The sequence below is a fragment of the Fundulus heteroclitus genome, chromosome 11 (assembly GCF_011125445.2).
Source record: "Fundulus heteroclitus isolate FHET01 chromosome 11, MU-UCD_Fhet_4.1, whole genome shotgun sequence".
Taxonomy (NCBI): domain Eukaryota; kingdom Metazoa; phylum Chordata; class Actinopteri; order Cyprinodontiformes; family Fundulidae; genus Fundulus; species Fundulus heteroclitus.
The window spans coordinates 30,862,514-30,887,600 of record NC_046371.1 but is presented as its reverse complement, the minus strand read 5'-3'; the positions used below and the strand labels follow the sequence as shown (position 1 = coordinate 30,887,600).

General features: G+C 42.5%; 1 protein-coding gene across 2 annotated transcripts; it reads right to left on the bottom strand.

Moving 5' to 3' along the window:
• Positions 1-662: 662 nt before the first annotated feature.
• On the bottom strand, positions 663-16,840 carry esrra (estrogen-related receptor alpha). Of its 2 annotated transcripts, XM_012871250.3 has the most exons (8): positions 16,555-16,840; positions 14,750-14,852; positions 7,954-8,337; positions 7,586-7,702; positions 7,331-7,444; positions 6,245-6,412; positions 3,740-4,009; positions 663-1,973 (listed from the first exon to the last, which is right to left on the bottom strand). In XM_012871250.3, the coding sequence occupies exons 3-8, from the start codon at positions 8,330-8,332 to the stop codon at positions 1,720-1,722; spliced, it is 1,302 nt and encodes a 433-aa protein (XP_012726704.1). In that variant the 5' UTR covers positions 8,333-8,337; positions 14,750-14,852; positions 16,555-16,840; the 3' UTR covers positions 663-1,719.
• Between the last annotated feature and the right edge of the window lie 8,247 nt (positions 16,841-25,087).

Here is a 25,087-nt window from a genome sequence, read left to right as displayed (position 1 = left end):
ATGGAACTGTACATAGCTAAGAGTACTGACCATTTGGTCTCTAAATAGTTATAGGGATCTGATTTTCTCTTGTTTTTTTTTTTCGTTTTTTTTCAATAAACATCAGATATTGTAGTTTGTTTGTTTTTTTGCTTACCTAAATGATCATTTACACTGTGACTATACAAATATTTCTAATAAAGAGTAGGACCTTCGACACATTACCAGACAAGGATTTTTCAACATCCTAAAAAAAGAGAGATGTTGCATTAAGCTGAACGTCTTGCAGCCCTGAGCACCGATCCAGGGCGTGGGTTCGACTTCACTGGGTGTGCGTCCGCAGGAGGAGGAAGAGGAGGAGGAGGAAGGAGGAAGGATCTCGACGTTGAACCGTTCAAGATCTTTATGCAATGTTCGTCGTTACTGCCAAAAAGAAAAAAAAAATGCAGCCAAATCCCACCACACATTAATTAGCAGTCATATAGGTTAGTGTTAAAATGTTCCTCCCCACATATGAAAGAAGTGTTTCTTTTTCCTCTCTTTTTTTGCACACACAGCTGCAGAGGTCAAAGTGTGGTTGTAGTGGAGGAGGGGATTTTTTATTATTTATATATATATATATATATATATATATATATATATATATATATATATATATATATATATATATATATATATATATATATATATATATATATATATATATATATATATATATATATATATAAAAAACTAGCAAATGAGGCGGATCCATCTCTTTTCCAACCGCTGGTATAGCCACAGAAGCGTTCAATGTGAAAAAGTTGATTTCTTCCCTGATCTCATTTGTTTCCACTGCACACCATCGCAGACGGGCATCCTGGAAGCCGTGGTTCTGCCGTTAGGATTTACGGCAAACGCAGAACGGTACGGATGCACGTTCCTCCTGTGCGCCGCGAGTTTTGCTTGAATCCGTCCGGATTCCCGGTGGCTTAATGTTAAATAACCCTCTGGTTTAACTTAGAAAAAGAGCTGCAGTCTTTCCTGTTCTCCGCCCAGTCATCCCGTATTCCTAGAACACGAGATGACAGAAATAAAAAAAAAATAATAATAATAAGCACTTGGGGTCCAAAGTTTTGGAGAGAAACTGACGCACACAAATACTAACGAGCATCTTGTTCTCTGTATTTTTGAACGTCACGGACAATATTGCTTTTAACATATTGCAAGTAACTCCTATGGTTCGCCAACAACTCCAGCACCCCCCCGCACCCCCGCACCCCCGCCTTGACGGACCCTCGAGCTTCACGCCGGATGTCTAAATATGGCTTTTATGTGCAGATGTAGCGTTGTGTTAAAAAGTTCAAAAGCGGTTGCGGTGTACCTAAAAGTGGTAAAGTATTTGTAGATTGATGGCATGAAAAAAAAAAAGCCCTCCATGAAAGTAGTGAAATATTCTGCACCCAGTCATGGCTTCTTCTTCTTCTTCTTCTTACTGGAACTTGGCAGGTACCCTCATGGTGTAAAAAGCAAAATCCCTCCTAGAAATGTGAATATGCTTTTTTTTTTCTCTTCCTTTTCTCGCATTTTCTTTGTTCACGCAGCTTAAAACAAGAAGCATAAATCCCTCATTATTAGTTCTCTATTAAAAACTTTCCTTTTTTTTTTTTTATAAACCACTTGTCCACTCTTGTAGACCAGTTCTCTGTCGGTTCCCCCCCCCCCCCCCCCCTCCCATCTTTATGTCCTTTGCTCGGCCCTCTAAGGAGAGTCCATCATGGCTTCCAGCATCTCCAGAAATAGTTTGTGCATGGGAACGCCGCCGCGGGTCTTGATGCTGTAGAAGGTGGTGAGCGCGCGGCCGGCAGTCTGTCGGAGGAGAGGCAACGTTAAGAGGAGGCGCCCCGCCCGCTGGGGGTCGTCTGGGCGCCGCTGACACTCCAGCTCCAGCAGGCCCTGGTGGAGGAGGTCCCGGAGCTTCTGCACAGCCTCCATGTCCTCGATGTAAACGGAGTCTGACGGCACAGCGGGAGCACAGGGTTAGGACACAACGCAGCCCCGTTAGACTAGTTTAGCTTTAGTCCCACATTTGTCAGAACCCTCTAAAAAAATATATATGAAACTGGAATATGTTGTTTGTACCAATATTCTTTTTTTTTGCTGTGCCTTTAGATTTGCATTTCTAAGCCCCAACTCCACCTGTGGATTCTCCTACAACTTCTCTCTCTGCTGCTAATTTAGTTACATCTTCCGTGCCCCCCCCCCCCCCCCCCCCTTCCTAATTATAAATAGCAAGGAATGCTGCCATGTGTTGGACAAAACTATTGTTCCAATTCATTCAGCTGCTGTGGCCAGAGCACATCTGCAGGTAGTGGGACGTCTTCCTTTCCTCTGCACGATTATTTAGTAAGAATTGATGTTTTAATGGATTATCTTTCTTACTATTAAACGCTTGTTTTTGTTGTTCTACAGCATGATTATCTAGACTAAATTGCCAAATATTTTTTTGAAAAAAAAAAAAAAAAAAACACAAATGTTTATGCTGATTGCTGACAGATTTTTACAAGACTCTCGAATTCGGTTGATTTCAATTTACCATCCTGAGAAAAAATTGAAATGATTTTTCTCGCCCTCCTTCCTAAGATGTTTAGGCCTGTGTGTGAGAGCAGTCTCTGTAAAACAGGCTTTTGCTGCCATTTAAAAAAAAAAAAAAAAAAACAACCAAAATGATTTCAGGTTTTTACATTTTAAACTGGCTTTAGCATTTTATCTTGGCAGCTAGCGCAGTTAGTGCGACTAGATTTACTAAATGTATTCCCTTACAAATGTAGATCCTTGCTTTGACTGCCTGACTTCCTTCAGTTTGAACACCTCAGTGGTTCTTAAATCAGCAAACTTAAACCTTCACTCAATAAGCGGCATCGGGACCTGGTTGCATTTACTGAATGGAAAATTACAGGATTTTAGAGTCGCTGAGGGTCTGTTCTCCGGTCAAGCTCCCGGTGCAACCCTAAATACAACAAATATAGTCAGAGCCTAAAATTACCAGTCTGGTAACAACAGACACAAAGATTAATTTGTCTGTGTTAGTTATTTAACCTAAATTTGGGCTGATAACCTGTATGTTGTTATATTTCTTTCTAACGTCATTAAGTGTGGTACACGGGCAGCAACATGGAAACAGAAGAGAGCCCCTGTCCATGAGCTCAGGTTGAAGGGACTGATCATAAGGGACTCCTTACATCCTCTCCATGTTTGAACTGCTGCCATCAGGTAGCAGTGAGACATAATTTGCCAATCTGCTGTTAAGAATACACGCTTTGCATTAATTATTGATGTTTTACCTTAATGTTCCCTCACGCTCATCGTTAAGATCCGTAAGCTTGCATACAGCAAACTCTTATTCTGTGTGGATGAGCGGTGGCAGCCTCATAGGATAATCTGATCCAAACATGCTACAACCCTCAGCCTTAAAACAGGACTTTGCTGAATCAACTGTTCTCCAAAGGCTGAACTTTTCGACACCGATAAGAGCTCGCCGTTTTATTACTCTAGATTAGCTTGCCTTAATAACACGCATACGTCCTTTTGTAGCTCATTAATGTGTACTCAGCCAATCAATGAAAAGGATTTTTCTAGAAAAGTGCTGCATGTGTGTGAATGAGTTCATGAAGCTGAGCAAGGTTGGCGGGGCCGGCGTTCTGAGTGAGCAACACGCGGCGTAACGTTGTTTAACGTACATATAGCTTCTCAGTATATACCACAACTAAAAGTAAAGTACCTGAGTTTGTGAGGGCGATGGCTTTTAGCATGACGAACTCCTCCCGGTCCACGTTTAGCGCACGGAAACGGCGGGCCAGTTGGCTGATCGCGGCGTTCAGCTCCGTCAATCCAGCAACGCGTGACATCTCCTCATCGAGGACGAAGTCCTCGGCGAAGACCACCTCGTCCTCGCAGCCGATGGAGCGGAACGCCACGCCCAGCACCAGCACCTCCAGCCACACGGACTGCAGCACCGACATCTGGTCGGCCAGGGACAGAGACAGGAAGCCTGCAAGAGACGCGACGGACAACGAAGATCCAGGTTTGTAGGAACGCAACAGGACAGGTTAATAACTTCTCTAGTTACTGTAGGGAGCAGGACATCTGACTCTAGATGACAATACACCTAAAGGAATGCTAATGTCTCTTATAATCCTCATATTGTCCTTATAATCTTCATATTATCAGGCATGAGGCTACTTCCTGTTTCCACATCTAACAAGCTTAAGCATAAACAGCTGCTGGATTTGTGCATCATAAATACTCAGGACTACCTTTTGCTTCCTGATTGCACCACATTCAGGAGCAGCGGGGCCTTTAGAGCCACATTGTCAGGAAAACCTCTGCCCACACACCCAGAACCCAACTGGGCTGAGCAAATCTGCCACGTCTCACCCGACCCAACATAAAAGCAGTTTTACTCATTATAATTGTTCAGTCCAGTGACAGACGGTGGTATTTACAGCCATCCAGAAGTGTTCACACCCCAAGAACTCTTCAAATGGGCTCATGTTACACCCACAAGCTTCAATGTATTTTATTTTTATCTTATTTCATTTAGGGCTGGGCGATATGGCTTAAAAATAAAATCTCCGATTTTACTTTACCAAATCCGATTAATCGATTTCTTTTTTCCCCTCCTTTTCTTTTCAGAAAAAGAAATTAAAGAAATGAATTTAAAAACTTGCTTTTAAGAGCAGGCTTCACATAGGGCTGAACAATTAATCGCATTTTCAATATAATCGCGATTTAAAAAAAACGCAATTTCCAAATCGCAGAGTCTGCAATTTTTGGCTATGTAACAATTAGGGAATTAGACGCGTCCATTAGGTGTTGGTAAAATGTTTAAAGTGGGTTTGCCTCCACATGGAAGGAAAGACAGTTGCAGAAGTGAGATAATCTAATTTTATTACTTGTTTTACAGTTTATATAATCATACAAAGCATTAAGTACAGGTCAATCAGTTTAATACATAGACTTGCTTGTTGGTTGCACTTTATGTTCAACAAGGATCGATGTCCAAATCAACTAAAGCTGTTCTCTTGAACAATATTCTGATTAATAGAAACATTAAAAGTTCTTGTTTTAAATAGCCCTTGTTTACAAACATCTTTATTTAGAGGCCATTTTTGTTGCTTGTGGTTAATGCAGAGAAAAGTGAAAATTGCAATTTTGGTTAAAAATATATCGTAGGCAGAACGCAATCATTTCTGCTCCGAGTTTAGATGCTGTGGGTCTTTTAACAACTAATCTGCACAGCGAAGAAACAAATTCAAAAAACAAAAAATTCCATTAAATCGCAATATTAAGATAAAAAAAAAAATCGGAATTAGATTATTTTCCAAAATCGTTCAGCCCTAGCTTCACATCACTTGTGTAACTTCAAACTAAGTTTAAAAAAAATAAGTAAATGAGTAAATTAAAGTGCCTCACATTACGGTAAAAAAAAAGAAAAAAAGTTTCCTTTTGTCTTTTTGACAATATATTTTCCTAAATATATATTCAGCATTGCGTGCTGATCTCTTCACGGAAGCCCAATGATTAATTTGGAAAAATAAAATCCCAATTTTCCAAAAATGTATTCCTAAAAAAAATGTAAACTCGAATTAATCGATTAAATCGATTTATCGCGCAGCCCTAATTTCATTAAGACATTTGTACCATCTGATGGTCCCAGAACCTCATTAGATCCTGTTTGGACCCATCATTACACAAAAAGCAGCCACCGGTGGAGTAGACAGACGGCAGATGCTGCGGCAGGTAACGGCCTCTTAGTAGAGATGCGTTTGATCACCTTTTTAGAAGTGATGGTGACAAACGTGTCAGGAATAGAAACCGTATGTGAATCCTCCCCTGCAGGTAATAAAAATAACCGCCCAATCCTTTTAAACAACGAGGAGGCGTGTCAGCGCTTGGCTGCGGCGAAGAGGGCCGCCGTTCCTGCTCAAGGGTGATGAAGACGAGTGATTCTTGCAGTCATAACACCATAAACGCCTCCCGTAATGAATGCTGAAGCCTTTAAGTGTTTTTGTAAACTCTACATGACCTTCTCCCCTTACAGCGCCTGCTGTACGCTCCGCAGGTCCGTCAGGCTCCTACATACATTCACCGTGACATTTGGCTCCCGCCCGCCTTCAGCGTCAGACTCCCGCTGCTTATTCATGAAGATCAATACGCTCCGGACGAGCTGGCCGTACATTTATCGCTATACGGGAGGAGCGGGGGTTTCGTCACCGCCTCTTACCGGGAATGTGTTTGGCCCAGCCGATGATCACAACCAGCTCGCGGTCGGCAAGGTCACACAGGGTGGTGAGCGTGCGCTGGGCCGTGTCCGGCTGCAGAGGGTCCGGCATGGCAAACAGCTTTTCGGGCTCCGCCACCAGAAGATGGGACACGATGATGTTGGAAGAACCTGCGCAAAGCACAAAACAAACCGGTCAGATAAATGGCTAAATCAACGCCGAACCGATTACCCCGACACAAATATACCAAATTTATAACCCCACAATAAGCCCTATTGTCCTGCCTCTGACTGTATTCACCTGTCAGGGCAGAGACTTCCCATCACTCCCTTTGCTTACACTCCGATTTCTTCTCCAATAGTGCTGCAGCTAGATTTGTGAAAAATTAAAGCTAGGTGCGTCAAACTTTCATGAAGCTTTTGCTAACTGGTGCAGAACTGCTACCAAACAGCTCGTTTCAAACCATAAGCAGCACAATGAACCTTTGTTAGCAGTAGGGGGCGCCATTTTCACTACTGATGCATTTTTAATCAAGTCACAAATGCTTTTAATGGATTCCCTGTACATTTCAACTGAGTGATAAGTATAGGAAAAGGGACCGACTGTTTTTATCAAGTGCCTGAATACACCAATAAATTGTCACTTGTTTTTTGTTACAGACAATTTAGCATTTTTAGAAACAATTTAAGCCTCACTAGAAAAAAAAAAAAAAGAAAGGTAAAGGTTTCAAAACAGATTCATTATCCGAGTGAATTGTAAATCCACTCAAATATGTACTTTTTATATAATCTATTGGATCCTGGCTGGCTTAAAAAAATACAAATTAGTTGTTGCATGCATGCATACGTTCACAAATTTTCCACCTAGATCTCACAAGGCAATAGGCTCAGGTCAAGCTGAGCTTATGAATATTCAGTTTCAAGCATCAACGGCACTAAAAAGTATGCAGTCCAATTGAACCCGTTTTAGTCTTATTAGCGAAAATAAAGCTGTGGAGTGATTTGAGTATGCTGCCTAAAGAACACCCAGAAAACCAAGAGAGATAAAAATAAAAAATAAAAAAAAAAAAGACGTAAAATAAATGGCACCTTTTTCACTTTCTTTAGTGAGAGATAGAGGAGCGCTCTGATATGTTGCGTTCTCCACCTCCGGGCGCCTTTTGTACTTCTGCCTTCCACCCCTGACTCTGTCGAGACGTACTCCTAAATAACAAAAAAAAAAAAAAAAGGGGGGGGGATGAATACTTACACCAACTCCGAGCTAACTTAATCAATCAGCAATTAACATGTGGTGCAAAATGAAAAAGCCGAATAATGACTGAGAATGCCAAATCAAACACCTACCCTCTTTCAGCATGCCTACTTTGAGGCACTTAGTAAAGCGGCATGCCTGGCAGGCTTTTCGTCGCCTTTTGGTGATCTCGCACTCGTTGGACGCAGGGCAGCTGTACTCAATATTACCTTAATGAGAGAAAACAGCAGTTTCCAGTTAATTAAATGCCAAGGACTGAATAAGCATCAGTTATGTATGTATCTACACCACACACACCCATAATTCCTTATTGAGCTCGGCATCAGCTATCACACATAATCATTTTATCACATTCTCTACACTATCCCTCATGAAGGCATAATAAACACGTATAAAGGGCATATAGACAAATTACGTTGTTATGCCAACACATCTGCTTCACCTAAACACACACACACACCTTGAATGGTTCTCTTGAAGAAGGCTTTGCAGGCCTCGCATGACGCCACGCCGTAATGATACCCTGACGCCACGTCGCCGCACACCAGACACAGCCTCTTGGGCAGCGTGCTCAGGGCGTACTTGCATCGCCCCGCTCCGTTGCCGGCGGAGCCCTCCTCCGCCCCGTCGCCGCCCTCGTCTTTGAAATGACAGCGCAGCGCCGGGGTGTAGAGCGGCGGCGAGTAGCGCTTGGCGCCGTCCCCCCTGGCCCCCCCGCCGCCGCTCTGAGAGGAGTCCGAGGAGGCCCCGCCGGGGCTGGTCCGACCTCCCCCGCCTCCCTCTGGGCTGCTCGGCTCCGCCTTTATGTAGACATCAGAGCGACGCTCCCGGGAAGACATGATGCCTGACGGAGGAAAACGTAAACAAAGAAAGGTCAAAGTAAATACTGGTGCTGGACCCTCTTCCCTCGCATGCGTTTGCCCTTTAAACCACATTATGGCTGGAGAAAGCCGACTGCGTAGCAGGAGCATAAACTAGTTTCACTTTACCTGAAGAAATTAGCTACCGGCTAGTTAAATAGCCGGCAAGAGAGCTGTTGGCATGGCCCTAATCAAAACCATTTTCTACTAGAAAAGCCTTTTTATGAGATCCCCGACAGTCATTTTTCTGGTCTGTATGGAGAGGAAAGCAAACTGTGCCCCTCCCCCACGTATTTCTGCACACTTCCGGTCAGCTGGCTGTAACAAAACGACAACGCTTTTCCCAGAGAGACGAACTTAGCTGCTGAAGCACGCAGACAAGTGTCACGGCATGAGCTCAAACATTAGCTGCAAATGCTAACAGCGGTTAGCTAGTCGAGCCCCAGTAATTGCTGCTAATATAAGCTTGCTATACTACTGAAATCTTCATATACTCCATAAGCACCTGAGAAATGTTACTAAATTTAGGAGGTTTCAAAGGTATTTTTTAAACAACAGTTTTTAGGTAACTTTACAATAGTAATAACTACTTTATTATTTTAGCCGCAGCTTTTGATTTTCTCTTTTACGCCGTATGTGCGAACACGGTGAAACCGAGCCAAGTTGAGACGTGAGAACTTCAACCTGTGCTGCATTCTCCGTGAAATGTTTCCTCTCAGCAAGAACTACAGTCAAAGCCATTTAACTTCCTGCAGGAGCCACATCCCAACATGAGAAGGTTGACACTGAACAGCAAGGTGGTTGAGAAAACGCAACAGGAAAAAAAATCGATCTGTACGAATTCCTGGCCACAGCCCAGGAAATCAAAAAAAATATATAGGACTTCTAACATCATATTCAATTATATTAACCGTCAAAAGACAAAAGAAAAATCCATATTCTCCATGCTGAGAAAGCTAAAAATCCAGCTGAAGTCTTGACGTGAACACGGGCTACAGAGCTCAGCCAATTACAGTCATTCTCCAGTTTATGTTGTTGAGGCTTTCCGTGAGCCAGGCCCAGGTTTAAGGTTTGCACTGATGTCACGGACAAGGCGTGAGTTGACTGTAAACACAGCCATGGTAAAGAACAGGATGTTAGTAATTTAAAAAAAAAAAAAAAAAGTCTCGACACAATCTGTGGTGTTAAATCTGTCTCAATCCGATCGGAAACCTTTTCTCCCGTTTACAAACGAAGAAGCGGGGAGCGAGAATCAAGTCACTGCTCCTGCCGTCGTCACAGAAAGTGAAAAGCACCTTGATTTATCAAAACAGCAGAACGTGGACGTCCCCAGAAGCCCTACAAAATGTTTAATCACTAACAGGGGTCTTTTTTTTTTTTCCTTTTCTCCCCCCCAGCATTGCCGCTCCTTGTTCCCTGCTTTCAGGTTTTTAGCCTGCCAATCAAAATATAACATTTAACGCTTCCAAATAAAAAAAACCCTGCGGTCTTCAGACGGTCCCCGCAGTGGGAAGTCTGTCGGTTGTGTTTGTAGTCGTTAAAACGGCCAAGGTGACAGAATGAAGGTCACTGGGCTCGTAAAAAACGGTGGCCACTCCTCCTTCAGATCCAGAGATATGACTTATGTTCCGCACAACGCAGCGCGGGTGCTGCAGTAACCTGGGAGTGAGACGGCGGCTGTGTGCAGACCTCAGATCCAAAACAGAGAAAAAAAACTGACTCAGCCCCTCTATGTGTCCGATAAGTCAGACGTTACAGACAACACCGTAGACCAACACCAACTGCAAAGCAGTCCGACCTATTTCACACGTCGTGTCCTGATCTCGGAACGGCCTGCTGTGACAAACAAATGAGTGAATCTAGGCGCGAATCAATCACAGCGTAACTCCACGTGTAGAAATAAATCATTCATAATACGTGATTTATAAAACAAGCCGACGGAGCGAGCCAAGTCCACAAATGTGCGGTTAGCAGCCGGCTTAGAGGGCGCACGGCGGCCGATGAATTTGTGAGGAGTTGCAAACAGGGTGCCACCAGGGGGTGGCCAGGGGTGGCCATGCCCCCCCCCCCCCCCCATGCCATGTCCTGGCCACCCCACTGGCCAGTGTAAATTGTAGGCAACCACGCTTCTATCGCGCTTTTATTTGTATCTGCCAGTATCTACTTTTCCCTAGTAACTGTTTTGTTCTCCAATAAGTTAATAAATGTGCACCTTATTCTAAATATAATTGCACAATAAAAAGAAATTGTTATTCAACTCATAATGTTAACTGTACTGTTATTGATCTATGCACATTAGATCATTAGGAACGTTAAAAATCCCCCCAAAAACATTAAAAACCAAAAGATATTAGTAGAGGTTTACTTAAGTCTTTCTGATAGGTTTCTACAGGGCAGCTTTACTACAACAGTAGAATAAAATATGGCTTTAGTTTCAGTGCCACCCCAAGAGTTTGAGGGGCCCCATCTGGCCCCCCCCCCTATGAAACATTTCTGGAGGCGCCACTGGTTGCAAACCGCCACACGCATGCTGCAATGCAGGGACCTATATATTCATACATGTTTTGTTGAGATACCCCCTGTTCGCCTGCTTTCTTTGTTCGTTTCCCCCCCGAGATCAGTCTGAGTGAGAACGTGCGTGTTTCGGAAGAAACAAAACAATTTGGGTAGAAGACCCCGGGTTGAAAGCAGCCGTGACCCAGCCTGCTCCTCGATACGTCTGCAACCAGAGGCCTCGTGGTAACTCGCACCACGCCAAGCTTTTTTTTTCCTTTCTGTACACTCCGTTATCGTGTTTAAACTGCCCCCGGCTGCTTGCAAAAGATGTCTAGAACAGACCGGCACCTACCGACAACGTTCAGATCCCTCGCTCTGTGCATTTATTTAACGTGACCCCGCGGCGTCCTGCGCTCCTTTGCGCAAACATGGTTCCTGATAGCACACTTCTGTTCCTAATCTGTTAAACACTTTCCCCCTTTATTCCCCGGCCATGATCCGCTGTTGTGGAGGTGATCAAAGCTGTTCAATATCAGCCATGTAAACAAGAAAGGAAGGGGGGGGGGGGGCTCTTATAGTGCTATTAGGGAAAACTTTAGACTTCAAAGTGTGTATAGAAACTGACCGCACGATGCTACAGAGAGAATTTCAGCACTTGGTCCTGAAACAGAGCCAGTGTGCCTTTAATCGGGCGGACAGCTGGAACCTATAGGCGCTGGCACACGCGTTCCTTGGAGTTTGCCCTCTCTGGATGCGAGGACTTGTTTGACAAGCAGAAGAGGGGGTCACAGCAAACCCAGGCCTGTTTAAAGTTTAGCCCACTTTTTGGACGGAGTTGGGAAAGCGCGGTGAATCCCTGACTTGAAACGCCAGCAGAGCGCTGCGCAAGAACCGACATTAACCAGACTGACCCCCCCACCCATCCACCATGTGCGCCGACTTTGGCATACTATTAAAAAAAAAAAAGTGAGACACACGCAGGCCACTGTTGCTAGGTTTAGCCTAAACAATGCTAAACCCGTGTCAAGGCAAACAAACGTGTTCCTAATCAACTTCACCCCCCCCGTGTTGCAGGCGGCGCGCTTAGCTGTAGCGTTAGCATGAGCTAAGCGTCAACATTAACCAGCGCCTATGGGTGACAGCTGTAGCTTAGCTAACCTTAGCTAACTAAGCTGGCTAGCTGCTGTTAATCCCGACTGCCCCCCCCCCCCCCGGCTTCCTTCTCCTCCGCCGCGGTTTATTTCTGGCACTCTGACCCGGGACGAGCCCGGCGTCTTACCGTACAGCCGCGACCACCGCCGCACTCAAAGGTCAGGTGTGCCTGCGCCGCGGTCTCATGGCTCAGCTCGGAGGAGAGGAGGAGGAGGATCTGCGCTCACACGACCGGCCGGCCTCTCGCTAGCGTGCGTCGGCCCGGCTGCGTGTTGTTCACATGGGGCCGGGCCACATCGGCTTTTCCGTAACAGCTGCTGTGATATGGATGAACGCAGTAGATCCAGGAGCAGCGTCCCGTGGGGAGCTTGGTGCATCATACATATTATACCCGCACCTCTAAAGCCACAGGATCCCCTGATTGGATGGACAGACAATATTATAGTTCCAGCTGTAACTGTATCATGATGGGTTTTTTTTTTTTTTTTTTTTTTGCTATAACTCCAATATGTCAACTTGGCAGCCCTGACAGAAAAACCAAAGACGCTCCAAAGGATGAACGATTACTTTTAATCCAGATTTACCACGTAGATCTTGTGCTGTAAATTTTCTCTCTGTCCTAAATTATCGCCCTTTTTTTAGCCCCATTTTATTCCCTATAAAAAAAAAAAAAACGTTGCCCCTTTCAACTTCCATTATTTTAGCTAGAAGCTATTTCATTTCTATGTACTTTAATTATCAGTTCATTCTTCTTAGTAGTCAAGTATTTGGCATGAATTATAGGCATAAATGATAAAAATAATAATAATAATAATTTGCTCCCTATTTCAGTTGATTGCAGTTTCAATTTGTAACCTCAGCTTAGGGCTGGGCGATAAATCGATTTAATCGATTAATTCGAATTTACAATTCTTTAAGATTTCATTTTTGGAAAATCTGGATTTTTATTTTGCCAATAAACTCATTGGGTTTCCATGAAGAGAACAGCATGTGATGCTGGATATATGTTTAGGCAAATGTATTGTCAAAATATTGTTAAGTAGAAACTTTTTTTTTTACCATAATACGAGGTACTTAATTTACCTATTTACTTTTTTTTTTTAACTTAGTTTGAAGTTCACAAGGGCAAGAAGCCTGTTCTTAGCTCAATGTGTAATACCACTAGCAGCAAATGTTTTGTTATATTTTCATTGTTTATATTGGCATGGCTGCCATCTTGTTTTCCAAGCATGTTTCACAGCTTGTTTTTAGTTGCACTTTGATTTCAGGTCAACTCCCTGACGAAATGCTTGACATAAAAAGCAAGGTTTTAAAATAATTTCTTCAATTTATTTTTATGAAACAAAAAGGAGGAAAAAAAATCGATTAATCGGATTTGGTATGATAAAATCGGAGATTTATTTTTTAATCCATATCGCCCAGCCCTACCTCAGTTTTAATATGACAGATTATAATCCCTGATCAAACCAGAAGAACCAAGCGACCACATGTAGGTGGGTATTGTTTACTGGAGTCACGTGACCAAATTTTGTGTTGATTAATGACTGGTGGTAGGATAGACGGTGAGGTGGATGGACAGAACCGGGCTTGGTCTACAGCGATGTGGACACTGCTCCGGTATGAGTTAAAAAGTGAAGCTCTATGGTGCATCTGCAATCTGACTCTCACCAAAGGTCACAAGAGGAAATTGTCAAAAAGTAACGAGATCCTTCCAAACCAGCCTCTAAAATGAGCTTCCTTCATAGGTTGGATCGACGCTGCCTTAGCCATAGAGTAATCCAGAGGGAGCTGTGCTAAAAATCCAACATATAATTCAATGTAACAATATTATTTTCTGGGGATTATTAATAATTCATCCTATTTCCACCATAATTTTTGATCACTGTTTGGGCCATCTGACCTATTGAAATACAAAAGATTTAGGATCACTGATCTGACCAAACGCCTAGTAATAATAATAATAATAATAATAATAATAATAATAATAATAATAATAGTAATATTACTATTATTACTTTATTATTACATGGTCGCTACGAAACCTCCCACTGCAGATGCCTTCATTTTGGACTTGAGACAGATGAGCACACCTAAAACTCCAATGGTATGAAACGATGCAGGGGTGAAATGACCACCGCCCTGTTTTATTGTGACGCTGTTGTGACCCCTGACCCCACAACTTTTAAGCTATTTTAATGGGTGTTTTTTTTTTTTTTTTTGCTTTCATGTTCAGTAAATTCTCAGACTAATTTATCCCTCTGAGACGAAGAACAGTCCTCGCTCTCTCTCCAGCCAACACTTAATGGCCGATTGACGCCACGTTTGGTTGTTTCGTTGTCGTTTTTTACCAGCAGGGTAATCAAAAAACCATTCTACGCTGTTTATGTCATAAATTTTGAAGCAAAAGACTAAACGACAGATCCGCGACGTGGCTTATGACAGCTTTCATGAGTGCTTGAAGCAAATATAATCGGTCGATCAGTGATTCTATGAGCAAGTTGCTTGAAGTGTTTTCGATTTGAACTCTAAAGCCAAAAGCTCCTTCCACCCCTCCGTACTTCCTTCGTCTCTCTTCCGTCTTTAGTCTGAGCGGCTACGTTTTGAAGCGGGCGCCAACAATGTCAGTCGAAAGGTCCGTGGCGGGATTAAAGAGCGGCGAGTCGCCCGGACGTCTATAATCCTTAGGGAAGCGTAGTTTTGTGGCCAGATATTTCATCAGCATAAAAAGGTAACGTGAGGACAGCTTACCTGTTCTGTGAACTGGAGCTTGAAACCTATATGTCACTCGGTCCTGTTGGCAGGTCACTGGCTTGTTCGCGCTGCAGGTTGAATTCTGTGGTTATCAGGACATCTGCAGAGTAAGCAAAGCGCTATGAGTTGCCCCTCGGGATTTAGAGGCGAGGCAAGGCAGTTGCTAATTTATTAAAATCTAAAAGCAGCTAAATAAAAAATAAAAAATCTTTAATAATTTCAACAACTCATTAAAAAAGGAGACCAGAGATACTACTAGCCGCTGCAGCTCCAGGCATGAACCAGTTAACACAACTGGTCAGCTGGCTGAAAGAAGACAGCCTTTCACAATATTTTCAGTCGAATAATTGTTGCTTTTCTGTCTTAAATAAATCAGGTGGGTTTGGTTTTGTAGAAAAGATTGGGCTAAATAACATGGGGGGGGGCACATGGCATTATCAATCAAGTCTATTTTACCATAACACTTTGATATCAGCCCATGCCTCCTGCAAAAAGTCTTGGTCTCTTGATCCAAAAGCATGCGCTAATTCTTTTTGAAAAAAAAAAGAAAAGAAAAAGAAAAACTACTTTCTTCTCAAATAAAAATACACCCCGTGTGTCTATGCAGAATCTTCCCTTCTACCCTCCCCCTTGAATGCTGCATGACACACTCCAAAGGTCACAGTCACAGGAATGCTTGAAGGACAGATGGAGCGAAGCCAACACCTTGTCCCTCATTCATCTAAAGTCGCGTAAGCAGAAGTTTGGTCACTACTCTCTGTAAGCGGTTACAGAAATGAGAGCTTAGACAGAAAACTGAGGAAAAAAATACAAGAATGAATTCATGTGAACTGTCCGCTTTAATAAACTCAGAACATAACATTAGTTCACCCTGAACTACTGACTGCAAAAAAAATATTTTTTCCAGTAACAGAATGTTGTTACTCAAGCTTTACAGTCCAGGACTTGAAAAGCAGTTTAGAGGCTTTTTTTTTGTTGTTGTTGTTGCTATTATGGGTTTAGTTCGAGGCAGCTGGGGTGTCCTGTCCCTGCCAGTGCATCGGCGCAGACTTGCACATTAAACTCAGTTTGAGGCTTTTGAATGCGGCGCTCTCGTGGAGCTGGAGCAGCAACCCCAGTGGTGACCTTGCCTACTGATCTTGGACCGGTGAAAGGTTAATTGCCAAAGTGGATTACGCTTTCAGATCACGGATCCCAATCCTGGTCCAGCGGGGCACGGTGACTTAGATAGCTCGATGCATTACAACCGAGACGAGTGACTCGAGATATTGAAAACATATAGCCCAGTATGCAGTTGTGGAACTGCTGGGTGTCATGAATATTCAGCATTTGTCTTATGAGTGAAGAGCTGCGGTGAGTGGAGGGGGACATACATATCTGCTGCGTGAACTAAGCCAAATCTCTGCATTCTACTATATATATATATATATATATATATATATATATATATATATATATATATATATATATATATATATATATATATAATTTTGCAGATTGGTGGAGCCTTTGATGGGAGCTGGGGGATTAACCATTAGACAGACTGACAGAGCCAACGCGTGAATTAGCATGGAGATCACATGAGGGGATTGGAAGGGAGACAGGAAGCGTGTGCCGCAAATTATGACACAATTTGTGCAACTACTTATTCGGCGGCTTGTGCCCCTTAGCCCAATAACACGGTCAGGCGAACTTAGAGCTGTGCCAGGCGAGTCGTGCGTGCGCATCGGGACATCACTGAGGCATGCCCACGAAAACAGCATTAATAATGTCTCAAACCCCACAGCCCCGGTGGTCCTTACTGGTGGATGGAGGCGCATCTCGTTGGTCTTATTCGGCGAGAAGTCCGTCAAGTCCTCCAGGGCTGGAAAGTCGGCTGGGCTTGCTTCTGATGGCGCCTGGGCTTCTTTTTTTTTTTTTTTTTCACGTCACATCACCTTTAAAGCAAATCCCAGCGAAACGAGGTGATGATGATGACAATAACAACAGCAGCGGCAGCAGCAACCGGCGACCAAAAGCTCTACCCGGCTGCTCGCTCCTGGACACTGGCGTTGCCAATTCCCGTTTAGGCTTCTACAACTGGGCTGTATTTGAATATTGACGTCAAGACATGAGGGGAAAAAGAACTTCCGGTAGTATGTTGTTAACAATAAAGCTACCGCGAACTTTTTTCAACAACGTCTCTCAGACTGGTCATAGCTTTCAAATTTGAAACTAAGAACAAACTTAAAAAATAGTTGAGCTCTACGTAAATGTACCCCCCCTCCCAAAAAAATATAAAACGTCAAAACCAACAAAGTAAAAACGAAACGTAATTTTATTTTGTTGAACTCAACTGCCGAGCTTCCGCTGCCCTCCGACCTTCTTCCTGCCAGCTTGACGACTTTGTGACGCAGCCTCTGTCTCGTGCTCCTCTCTCCTCCCTCCTCCCTCCTCCCGCTCTGCGTCCTCTCTTTCTCCGTTACGTCCGACGACACCTCCACCACCGTCATCGTCGGCGTTGAAACAAGGGTCTGCAACCCCAAAATAAAATAAACTCAATCAGTTCAGCTTTCATCATGACGTTGCCCCGGCAACTAATTCAGACTCTGGTCCGCTCCCTTAACCAGGAGTTGCTGTCAACTCATACGCTGCACGCCAGCTACGTTTGAAACAGATTTTATTCGCAGACGGTTTGTGTCTATTTGTGTGTTGTTGTATATAATCCCCTGCAGATGCTCGACAGAGTTTGTTTTAAGTAGTAGAGATCGAGCTGCATCTCTTGCGGGACACCACTATGGAAAATGTAGTCATGCTCCTGGTCTTATGACACTGACCGGGCTCCGTCCAGCGTAGCGCTGACTGGATAAGGTAGCAGGAAGATCGGCTCAGAAGTTCCCTGTGGGGAAACAGTCGTTTGCAATTGTCTTTTTATTTATTTATATAGCCTATATCTTTTTTTTTTTTTGTCTTTTTTTTTTCCAAACTTTGTACACCCCGCATCTCAATATAGACCCACATGCCTGATGGTAACAGCTGGTCACAAAAAGCAACAGAAAAGTTGCCAAAAAAGGGGATATTCAACCTTGAACAGCTACTCGTACTCTTTCAATTATGGCAAGGAAAATATAATTTGGTTCAAACTAGAAGTTGGGTAAGTGTACAACCCCCTCCAGCCCGCCCCTGACACCCAGACCATTATCAGCTTCTAAATATAGCCCAGTCCCGTTCGCCAGTGTGGTCGGAACCGACGCGGTCACGCTCGCGTTAACCCCCCCCCCCCCCTTTCTCTCTCGTGCTGCCGGAGCTGCTGGATCTCAGTGCGGTCACACGCGCGTGGCGGCGGGGCTCGCGACTCAGAGTAGAGGAAAGACTCCCGGTGCCGTCAGTGCGACCTTGACCAAGGTCATTCGCTCAGCGCTGCAGACGCTGCAACTCTGCGGGGCTGCATCACAGCCTTCTGCTGCAGAGTCGGCATTATCCCGGGCGAGAAAGCCGTCACGCTGAAGAATTCACGAGGCGTCCGGAGGGGGGGAAATAAAATAAAAATCACGCGTCTTTTAAGCAGGCTGAGTTTTATGATTTACTGGTTTGTATTCTAGCAAGTATGTGCAGCGTGTAGGCTATCTTATCATGGAGAATGACTTTAAAATACGGCCGGGGTGTAAGTAACGCGTGGTGGATGCCATCTGGGGTCCCAATGGTGCTCCTTATTGCGGGTCATGACCTCAGACAGGTGTAGGCTCACATAAATACCAAGGAGGAACCCATTGTGCCTTTATGCACAAGCGAGTAAGAGGCTTTGCCAGTGAGTCTTAAGTTGCACAAAAACAATATACACCTTTACAGCAAACATCATACTTATTTAAATCATTAACATACACTATAAAATAAATTGTGGAAGGTATTAAATATTAGCCATTAAATTTACTTACATTCATTCATGTTTCTAAACAAGGCTCAAATACAGTAAAATTCATTTGAGATTCAATTTGCCCTTTTCATTCCCCCATTTTGTATCACTTTGTTTCTTTAAATATTGTATCTTTATAGTTATCATAATTTCATACCCTTCTTTTCAGGGGTAAGAAATTGTGCCGCATGCCAGAGGATGTTTTTTTTAACAACCACCTATGACCTATTGTGAGCAAGACTCCAAGAAAACATATATCTAACATTAGATCAGAGGTCACTGTCGGTCATTTCCTTAAAGTCGTTTCACTCAAACAACAATCAGAACCGTGTTTCATGCACGTACTTTCCATATGGAGATGACTACAGTAAAGATTAATTAAATAATAGCAGTTCAATTATTCAAATTGTTTTTTTTAATTAGCTTTCACATTTGGAAATGTGTGTTTCTATAGTGTGATAAATGTGAAAATGTATGCAAGTAGAAGAGAACCACACGCTACATGTTCACTAGGCAGGTAGAAAATGTCAAGGAGGTGGAGACTAATTAACACATTTAGTACAAAACATGGAGGCGGCTCAATTCTGTACTTGAGAAGATAAGAAAGAAACGATTAAATCTGCAAAAGTACAAAGTGGGGAAGGGATTGACCCAGAACTTTGACAATTCTTCCATTTCTATTACTGTTTTGTACTCGCAAAAAAAAAAAAAAAAAAAAAAAAACTTTCATAGTCATGCACTTAAACCATTGTAGACCAGTTTGTAATTCTTTGTATTTAAGTATTTTCAAATTTCAGGTAAATTAATAGCAATAAACTTTTCAAATATTACATAAAATCTAAGAAAAACGTCAATGTGGGGTTATCAAAGCTGGTTAAAAAAAAAAAAAAAAAAGAAAGTTCCCCAGGCAGTTATTAAGTGGTGCATTTTCGATACAGGATGTCCCGTTTGTTAGCCGAAAAAGTTTTGATTATTTTCGAACCCAACTTTTAGATATTATCTTTCATAAAAAGTCAAGAACCAGTCATGGGACTTGTGTTTGAGCAAGTTTCCATGTGGCGAAAAAAATTTATACAATTTTTGTTGAAAAAGGAACAGTTTGGTTGCGTGTTTACTGTTCATTTACATGACAACAGTAAATGTTTTTTCTTACAACGGCATGGTTTGAAAACGGGTTGCAGAAAACGTCCCGGTTTCTGTTCTGTAAACGGGAACAGACAGAACTTTTCTTCCAGGGAAACCCTGGCCCATGCAGAGTATGACAGAGATCCGTAGAGATTAATGCACAGACACATTATGGCTGCCTACAATTTTAAAAACCACAGAAGAAGAAGAACATAGAAATGGAGAATATAGCACTTTGAATAGTGTTGTTACTGAGAAGTGCTTTATTTATAAACTTGCCTAGCAAAATATACTGGCTCCATCCATAAACGTCTAATTATAGATCCTAGCTCCTTTTCCTAGCTCCTGTTCCTTGACCTTTCATGGGGTTAACAATAAGAACTTTATCGTGGGTAAGAAAGGAGCTTCAAACTGCTGCGCCGATTTCAGACAGCCTGTAATTCATACCTCATGATGCGACGGAAACGCACATGGCTGATTCTAGTCAAATCTGAACTACAAATTGCGCGCTCTCCTCTCTCCGGACATTATCATAAATTCCCTTGAGGTGGGCTGTGCTTATATGTCATGTCATGCAAAGGATTGTGGGATTCCTAATGGCTCCTTAACGACAGTAAGGGAGATTGCAAAGTTCCTATGCTAAATTAGCTGCAAGAGGAAGCATACAGGCTCCTTTTCCTACCTCCTTTCTTACTGACTGCACTATTCGGACAGCACTTATCATGGTGACCGCTGACGCACTTCTACTTTGGCTAAAGAGCCCTTACCCAAAAGACGTATTTGGATGCAGCCACTGTTTTGGCAGCTGACTCTTCTCAATATAACCACAGATGGGCACGGATTTAATTCAAAGTTGCCTTAATCAACAGTTGAATCTCTTCGTCTGTCCATAGGAAACCTTTATTCTCTGCTGTCTTGAAGGTTTATTAGTTGCAGTGTTTTTTTAGGCAGTACGTATGCACATGTTGAGATTCAAGTAACATAGCACCACTAGTGGCGCAGTGTGGGAATTTCACCATTGTCCAGTTTCTACTGCTGCCTTGTAAATGGACAGTGTAATAAGAGCGTTGTCGTGTAAACATGTCAACAAAAATGGAACAAAAGTCTTGTTTTCAGCGGATCGTTGTCATGTAAACAGGGCCTAAGTTTGCATACGACTTTAGGTAGTTTAGCAGTACCGCTCATGCTAAAATCACACTTGCTAGCAACTATGGCCTTCTTAAACCCCAAGGCCGTCGTTGACACTAAACAACAAATCTTAGCTGTTGTTGTCAGGTAAAACACTCACAATTCACCTTCACAGAATATTTTTTTAAGGTTTAGTAATATTTAAGTAACATTTTATGCCTACATGTCAACCCAGTTTGTATTTTCAGCTACTGATGAGCCAAATGGACAAAATATCTTAGTAATTAGTAGGTTCATTTTCGCTATTAGCTGGTTTAAAGCTAGGGTCAGCGATTTTTCCGGAAGTTTCCCCAAGTCCCTTTTTGAATAACTAAGACTGGCTTGCCTAGCTCTTCCGTTCTTCAGTCTTAAAAATCTCTCAAATCCACTCTAATCTTATTTTTTTCTACCGAGGCCTTCCTTTTCTTCTCGTAACCATGAACGCGGTTTGCTTCTTGCGACTCTCAGTTATGTTCAAAGTCTACGGTGAGAGCGGCAGGGCTACAATGAACAGCTAAACGCCAAGCTAACCGGATACATAAACACCAGAAGTGTGCATGCGCAGCCAGCCAGCGGAAACTATGAAAGAATGAGCACAGATATTAACGGGACATGAGCGCGTCAGAATGATTGGCATGTGAGACAGCCAATAGATATGCTGGTACCCCAGAACTTGAGGGACAGAAGTGAATGAAAGCAGGAATAACACTCTGTAAAATCCATGCCATTCGGACCGAGGGGCTTCTGCTTCTCAGGGTGATCAATGTGAAGAAAATCTCCCAAATCCACTCTGGTCTTATTTCTTTCTGCTGAGGCCTTCCTCTTCTTCTTATGAACTTAATAGTATTTGTTTCTTGCGACTCGAGAGCAGTGGAGCTACAATGAATGGCTAACACTCAAGCTAACCGCTAAGCTAACCGGATACATAAACACTAGAAGTGCACATGTGCAGTCAGCAAGCAGAAGCTAACAAGGAGTTTTTACAGTCCTGCAGCTCCCACAGAAAACATATTTTATTTTGTGAATACATAATGTATTTACTACTTTCAGGATGGAAGGATCGTTTTACCGAGTATTACAAAAAGTGTTTCTGAACAGGATGAATAACTAGCTTTAACTTTAAAACTCACATAATTTCTACACAGATCATTCAAATGGACTAAGACTCAAATGCACGCAAATGTTTAAGACAGTTTTATTGATCAAACTCTAACAGTTTGTTCAGTGCAGTTGTTTAAATATGAATCTTGCGTAAAGAAAACTGATTACTGCAGATTGATGGCCAAAAATGTGGAGCCAGAGCTAACAAGGTCACCGAAAAGGTCGTAAAATATACATATATTTTCAATTTAAATCTTATTTGTGTCTTGTTAGGTTAAAGCACTCAGGTTGTATAAGTTAAGTTGTAATAATTACCCATAGGGTCAAGGTCTACCATTGTCTTCCTGAACTAGGATTAGAGAGCATGTCCACAGGTTAATGGAGTGCTGCGTTGGCAAAATAACTAACTTCTTTGCTGTATAGACGTCTTGTTTATTCTATATCTAGATTAGTATTGTGTCACTAAATTAGAAAAAAAAGGCTCTGATCATGGGAACCCTAGGCTTATCTCATAATAACAAAGACTGCAGTTTTTTATTTTGGGGTATGCACAGTAGAGACACCCTATTTGGATCTAAACTGAGCTTGGATTTTCCCATTGAATTCAGGTCAGGAGTGTGCCTCGGCACTTCAGACACTGCCCACCATTCGTCCTCTAGTGGCAGCAGATGGAGGCTGCGGTGGATGACGTTATAGCAGCTGAGAGTGTGTCCTCCAGTGAAAGGTCACCCACTGCCTTTGTACATCATCTCTCCTTCCTGAATTCCTTGTTGCAATCCCCGAACGGTTCCTTTTCTTTGGACATGTCCTTCAGCAAAGTGTCAGATTTCCAAGGGCTAGATGATTATTCGAGCACTCAGTAGTTCTGCTCCTTTAAACGTTCTCAGTTGGTAAACTTGAGAATGGGTTGGTTGATAGCCTTATTAAAAATACACTCATATCCAATAATTAAGATGGATGAAAATCCACAATTAGAAGTTAAATAGAAAAAAAAAATCCAGTCCAGCACCATAAATGTATTGAACTACTGTGTTGCTGCATCTTGGCTGCCATCTGCTGGTTGTGCTCAAAGCCATAGATGTAACCATTTATTTTCCTTGACAAGCAATTGCAAAGAAAGATTTTTATGAGCATCTGACTGTCTGGCTAATAACAGATAAGGGAACTGCAGCCACGGCAGCACTTTTCCTTGGTGCCTGTTTCAGGCTGATTCGAGCTAGAGTTTCCTGCCGAGTATCACTTACGGGGATCGCCTGAAAAGCTTCAACGCAGGTTAAAACGGCTGAACTGGCGACTGCAGGAGCATCACACAGTGGCTTCACAAGATAGAATGTCCTCTATTTAAAATTTGACACCATATTCCTGACCTGGTCGTAAAATGTTAAGAGGTCTCACAATGCCTATAATATTCCTGTCCATTTCAGTTGCCATAGAGTACCTGATACACTCTTACCTAATGAAAATAAGAATAATTAAAAAAAAAATCTAAAGATTTTAATTTGAAAAGCAAGTATAGTGTAGTTTTGTCTTAGTTTAGTAGTAGGGGCATGTTAATAAGACTCTTTACTACATTCTTGACAATCCAAACAGGCCTGTTGACAGTGGAAACACAAGATGTGAAGATAAAAGGGATAGGTTGATAAAAAAAATAATGGAATCTTATCTTCTTACCAGCTTTTACTGTGCTCAGCAAAAGCATGTATAGCTCCTGATGTTTTTCACAGCATATTGCAACCATAAACTCCAGTGTCATTTTATGGGAATTTATGTGATAGACAACGACAAAGTATCATATGTTTTTTAAGTGGAAGGCAAATGGAGTCTTTTAGGGTAGGTCTCTACCCGCTTTGCTCATCTAGACACTAAATTGTTCCCCACTGTTCTTTGCAAAATATCTCAGCCAGCAACTTTAGTTTGTTTTGCAGGACTTGCTATCTATTATGAAGAAGAATGGGAACATTTTCCTTAACCCCAGCTCAGCTAAAATGTGGCTTACAGTGGCAACAACTGACTCAGGGTTGCCTCAGTTTGCTCGTAAGACTGGTTTTAGCGGTGGAGGGAAACAATCATTTTCAGGTCTTCTCAATTGGATTTAGGTCTAAATGTTGATCTAAACCATTTTACTGTCGCTCTGGCTCTATGTTTAGGGACTTTGTCTTGCTGGAAGGTGAACTGCCAACCCAGCCTCAAGTCATTAGCCTCCTCTGATAGTGTCAACAGCCCTGGCCTCTTTAAATGAACGTTCATGTCTTAGTAGGTTTGTGGTTCTGCCAAACCTTTTACATTTTAGGACGAGGGAATGAACTGGGGATTATTTTTTAACTACCTCTCCTTTAAACGTCTCCACAACTTTATCTGTCTGCCGGGTTCCTTGGTTGCATGATGCCATTTATCAATGCATAGACGTTCTTGGTGTGGCCTGTTTCTAAAGGTTGGAAGCTAGAGAAAGAGAGCAGGATGCACAACACTGACTTCTTTTTTAAAAGTTCTTTAATAATTTCATACAGAGTAGTAGCAATGATGCATTTGACCATCAAAAACGCAAATGAGATGGGTATGTTGTTTTTACACACCAGTCAAGTACCAAAAAGTAAACCTGTTGGATTATTGGCAGGGTTCGAGGATAATCGTCTCAGGTAAGAGCAAAGTTTCTCTGAATCGAGCGTATCGCTGCTGTTGCAATTCTCTGAGCATACAAATTCGGTTGCAGTTCCTGGATTAGTAAAAAAAAAAAAAAGGAAAAAAAAGTTTCCTTTTGACACAGTGACAAAAGGTGCAATACCTTTTTGGACCAGTAGAGAGCAGTGACGCCTCACAAAGTTGTAGAACCTATGGCGTCTAAAGCTTTTCATCTGCTTTGACAGCTGCATACACGCTCACATCATGCAAAGAGAAAAGTTATACAGCAAACCACACAGAGGCTTATAAGGCATGAGCATTGTGTCTTTTGTCTCAACTAAAGGTGCATAGGCAGCATGTGCACAGAAAGTAACTGCTCTGTAAACTCGTCTGTCAACAGTATATTCAAAGTCTTGTAAGGTGGTAGTACT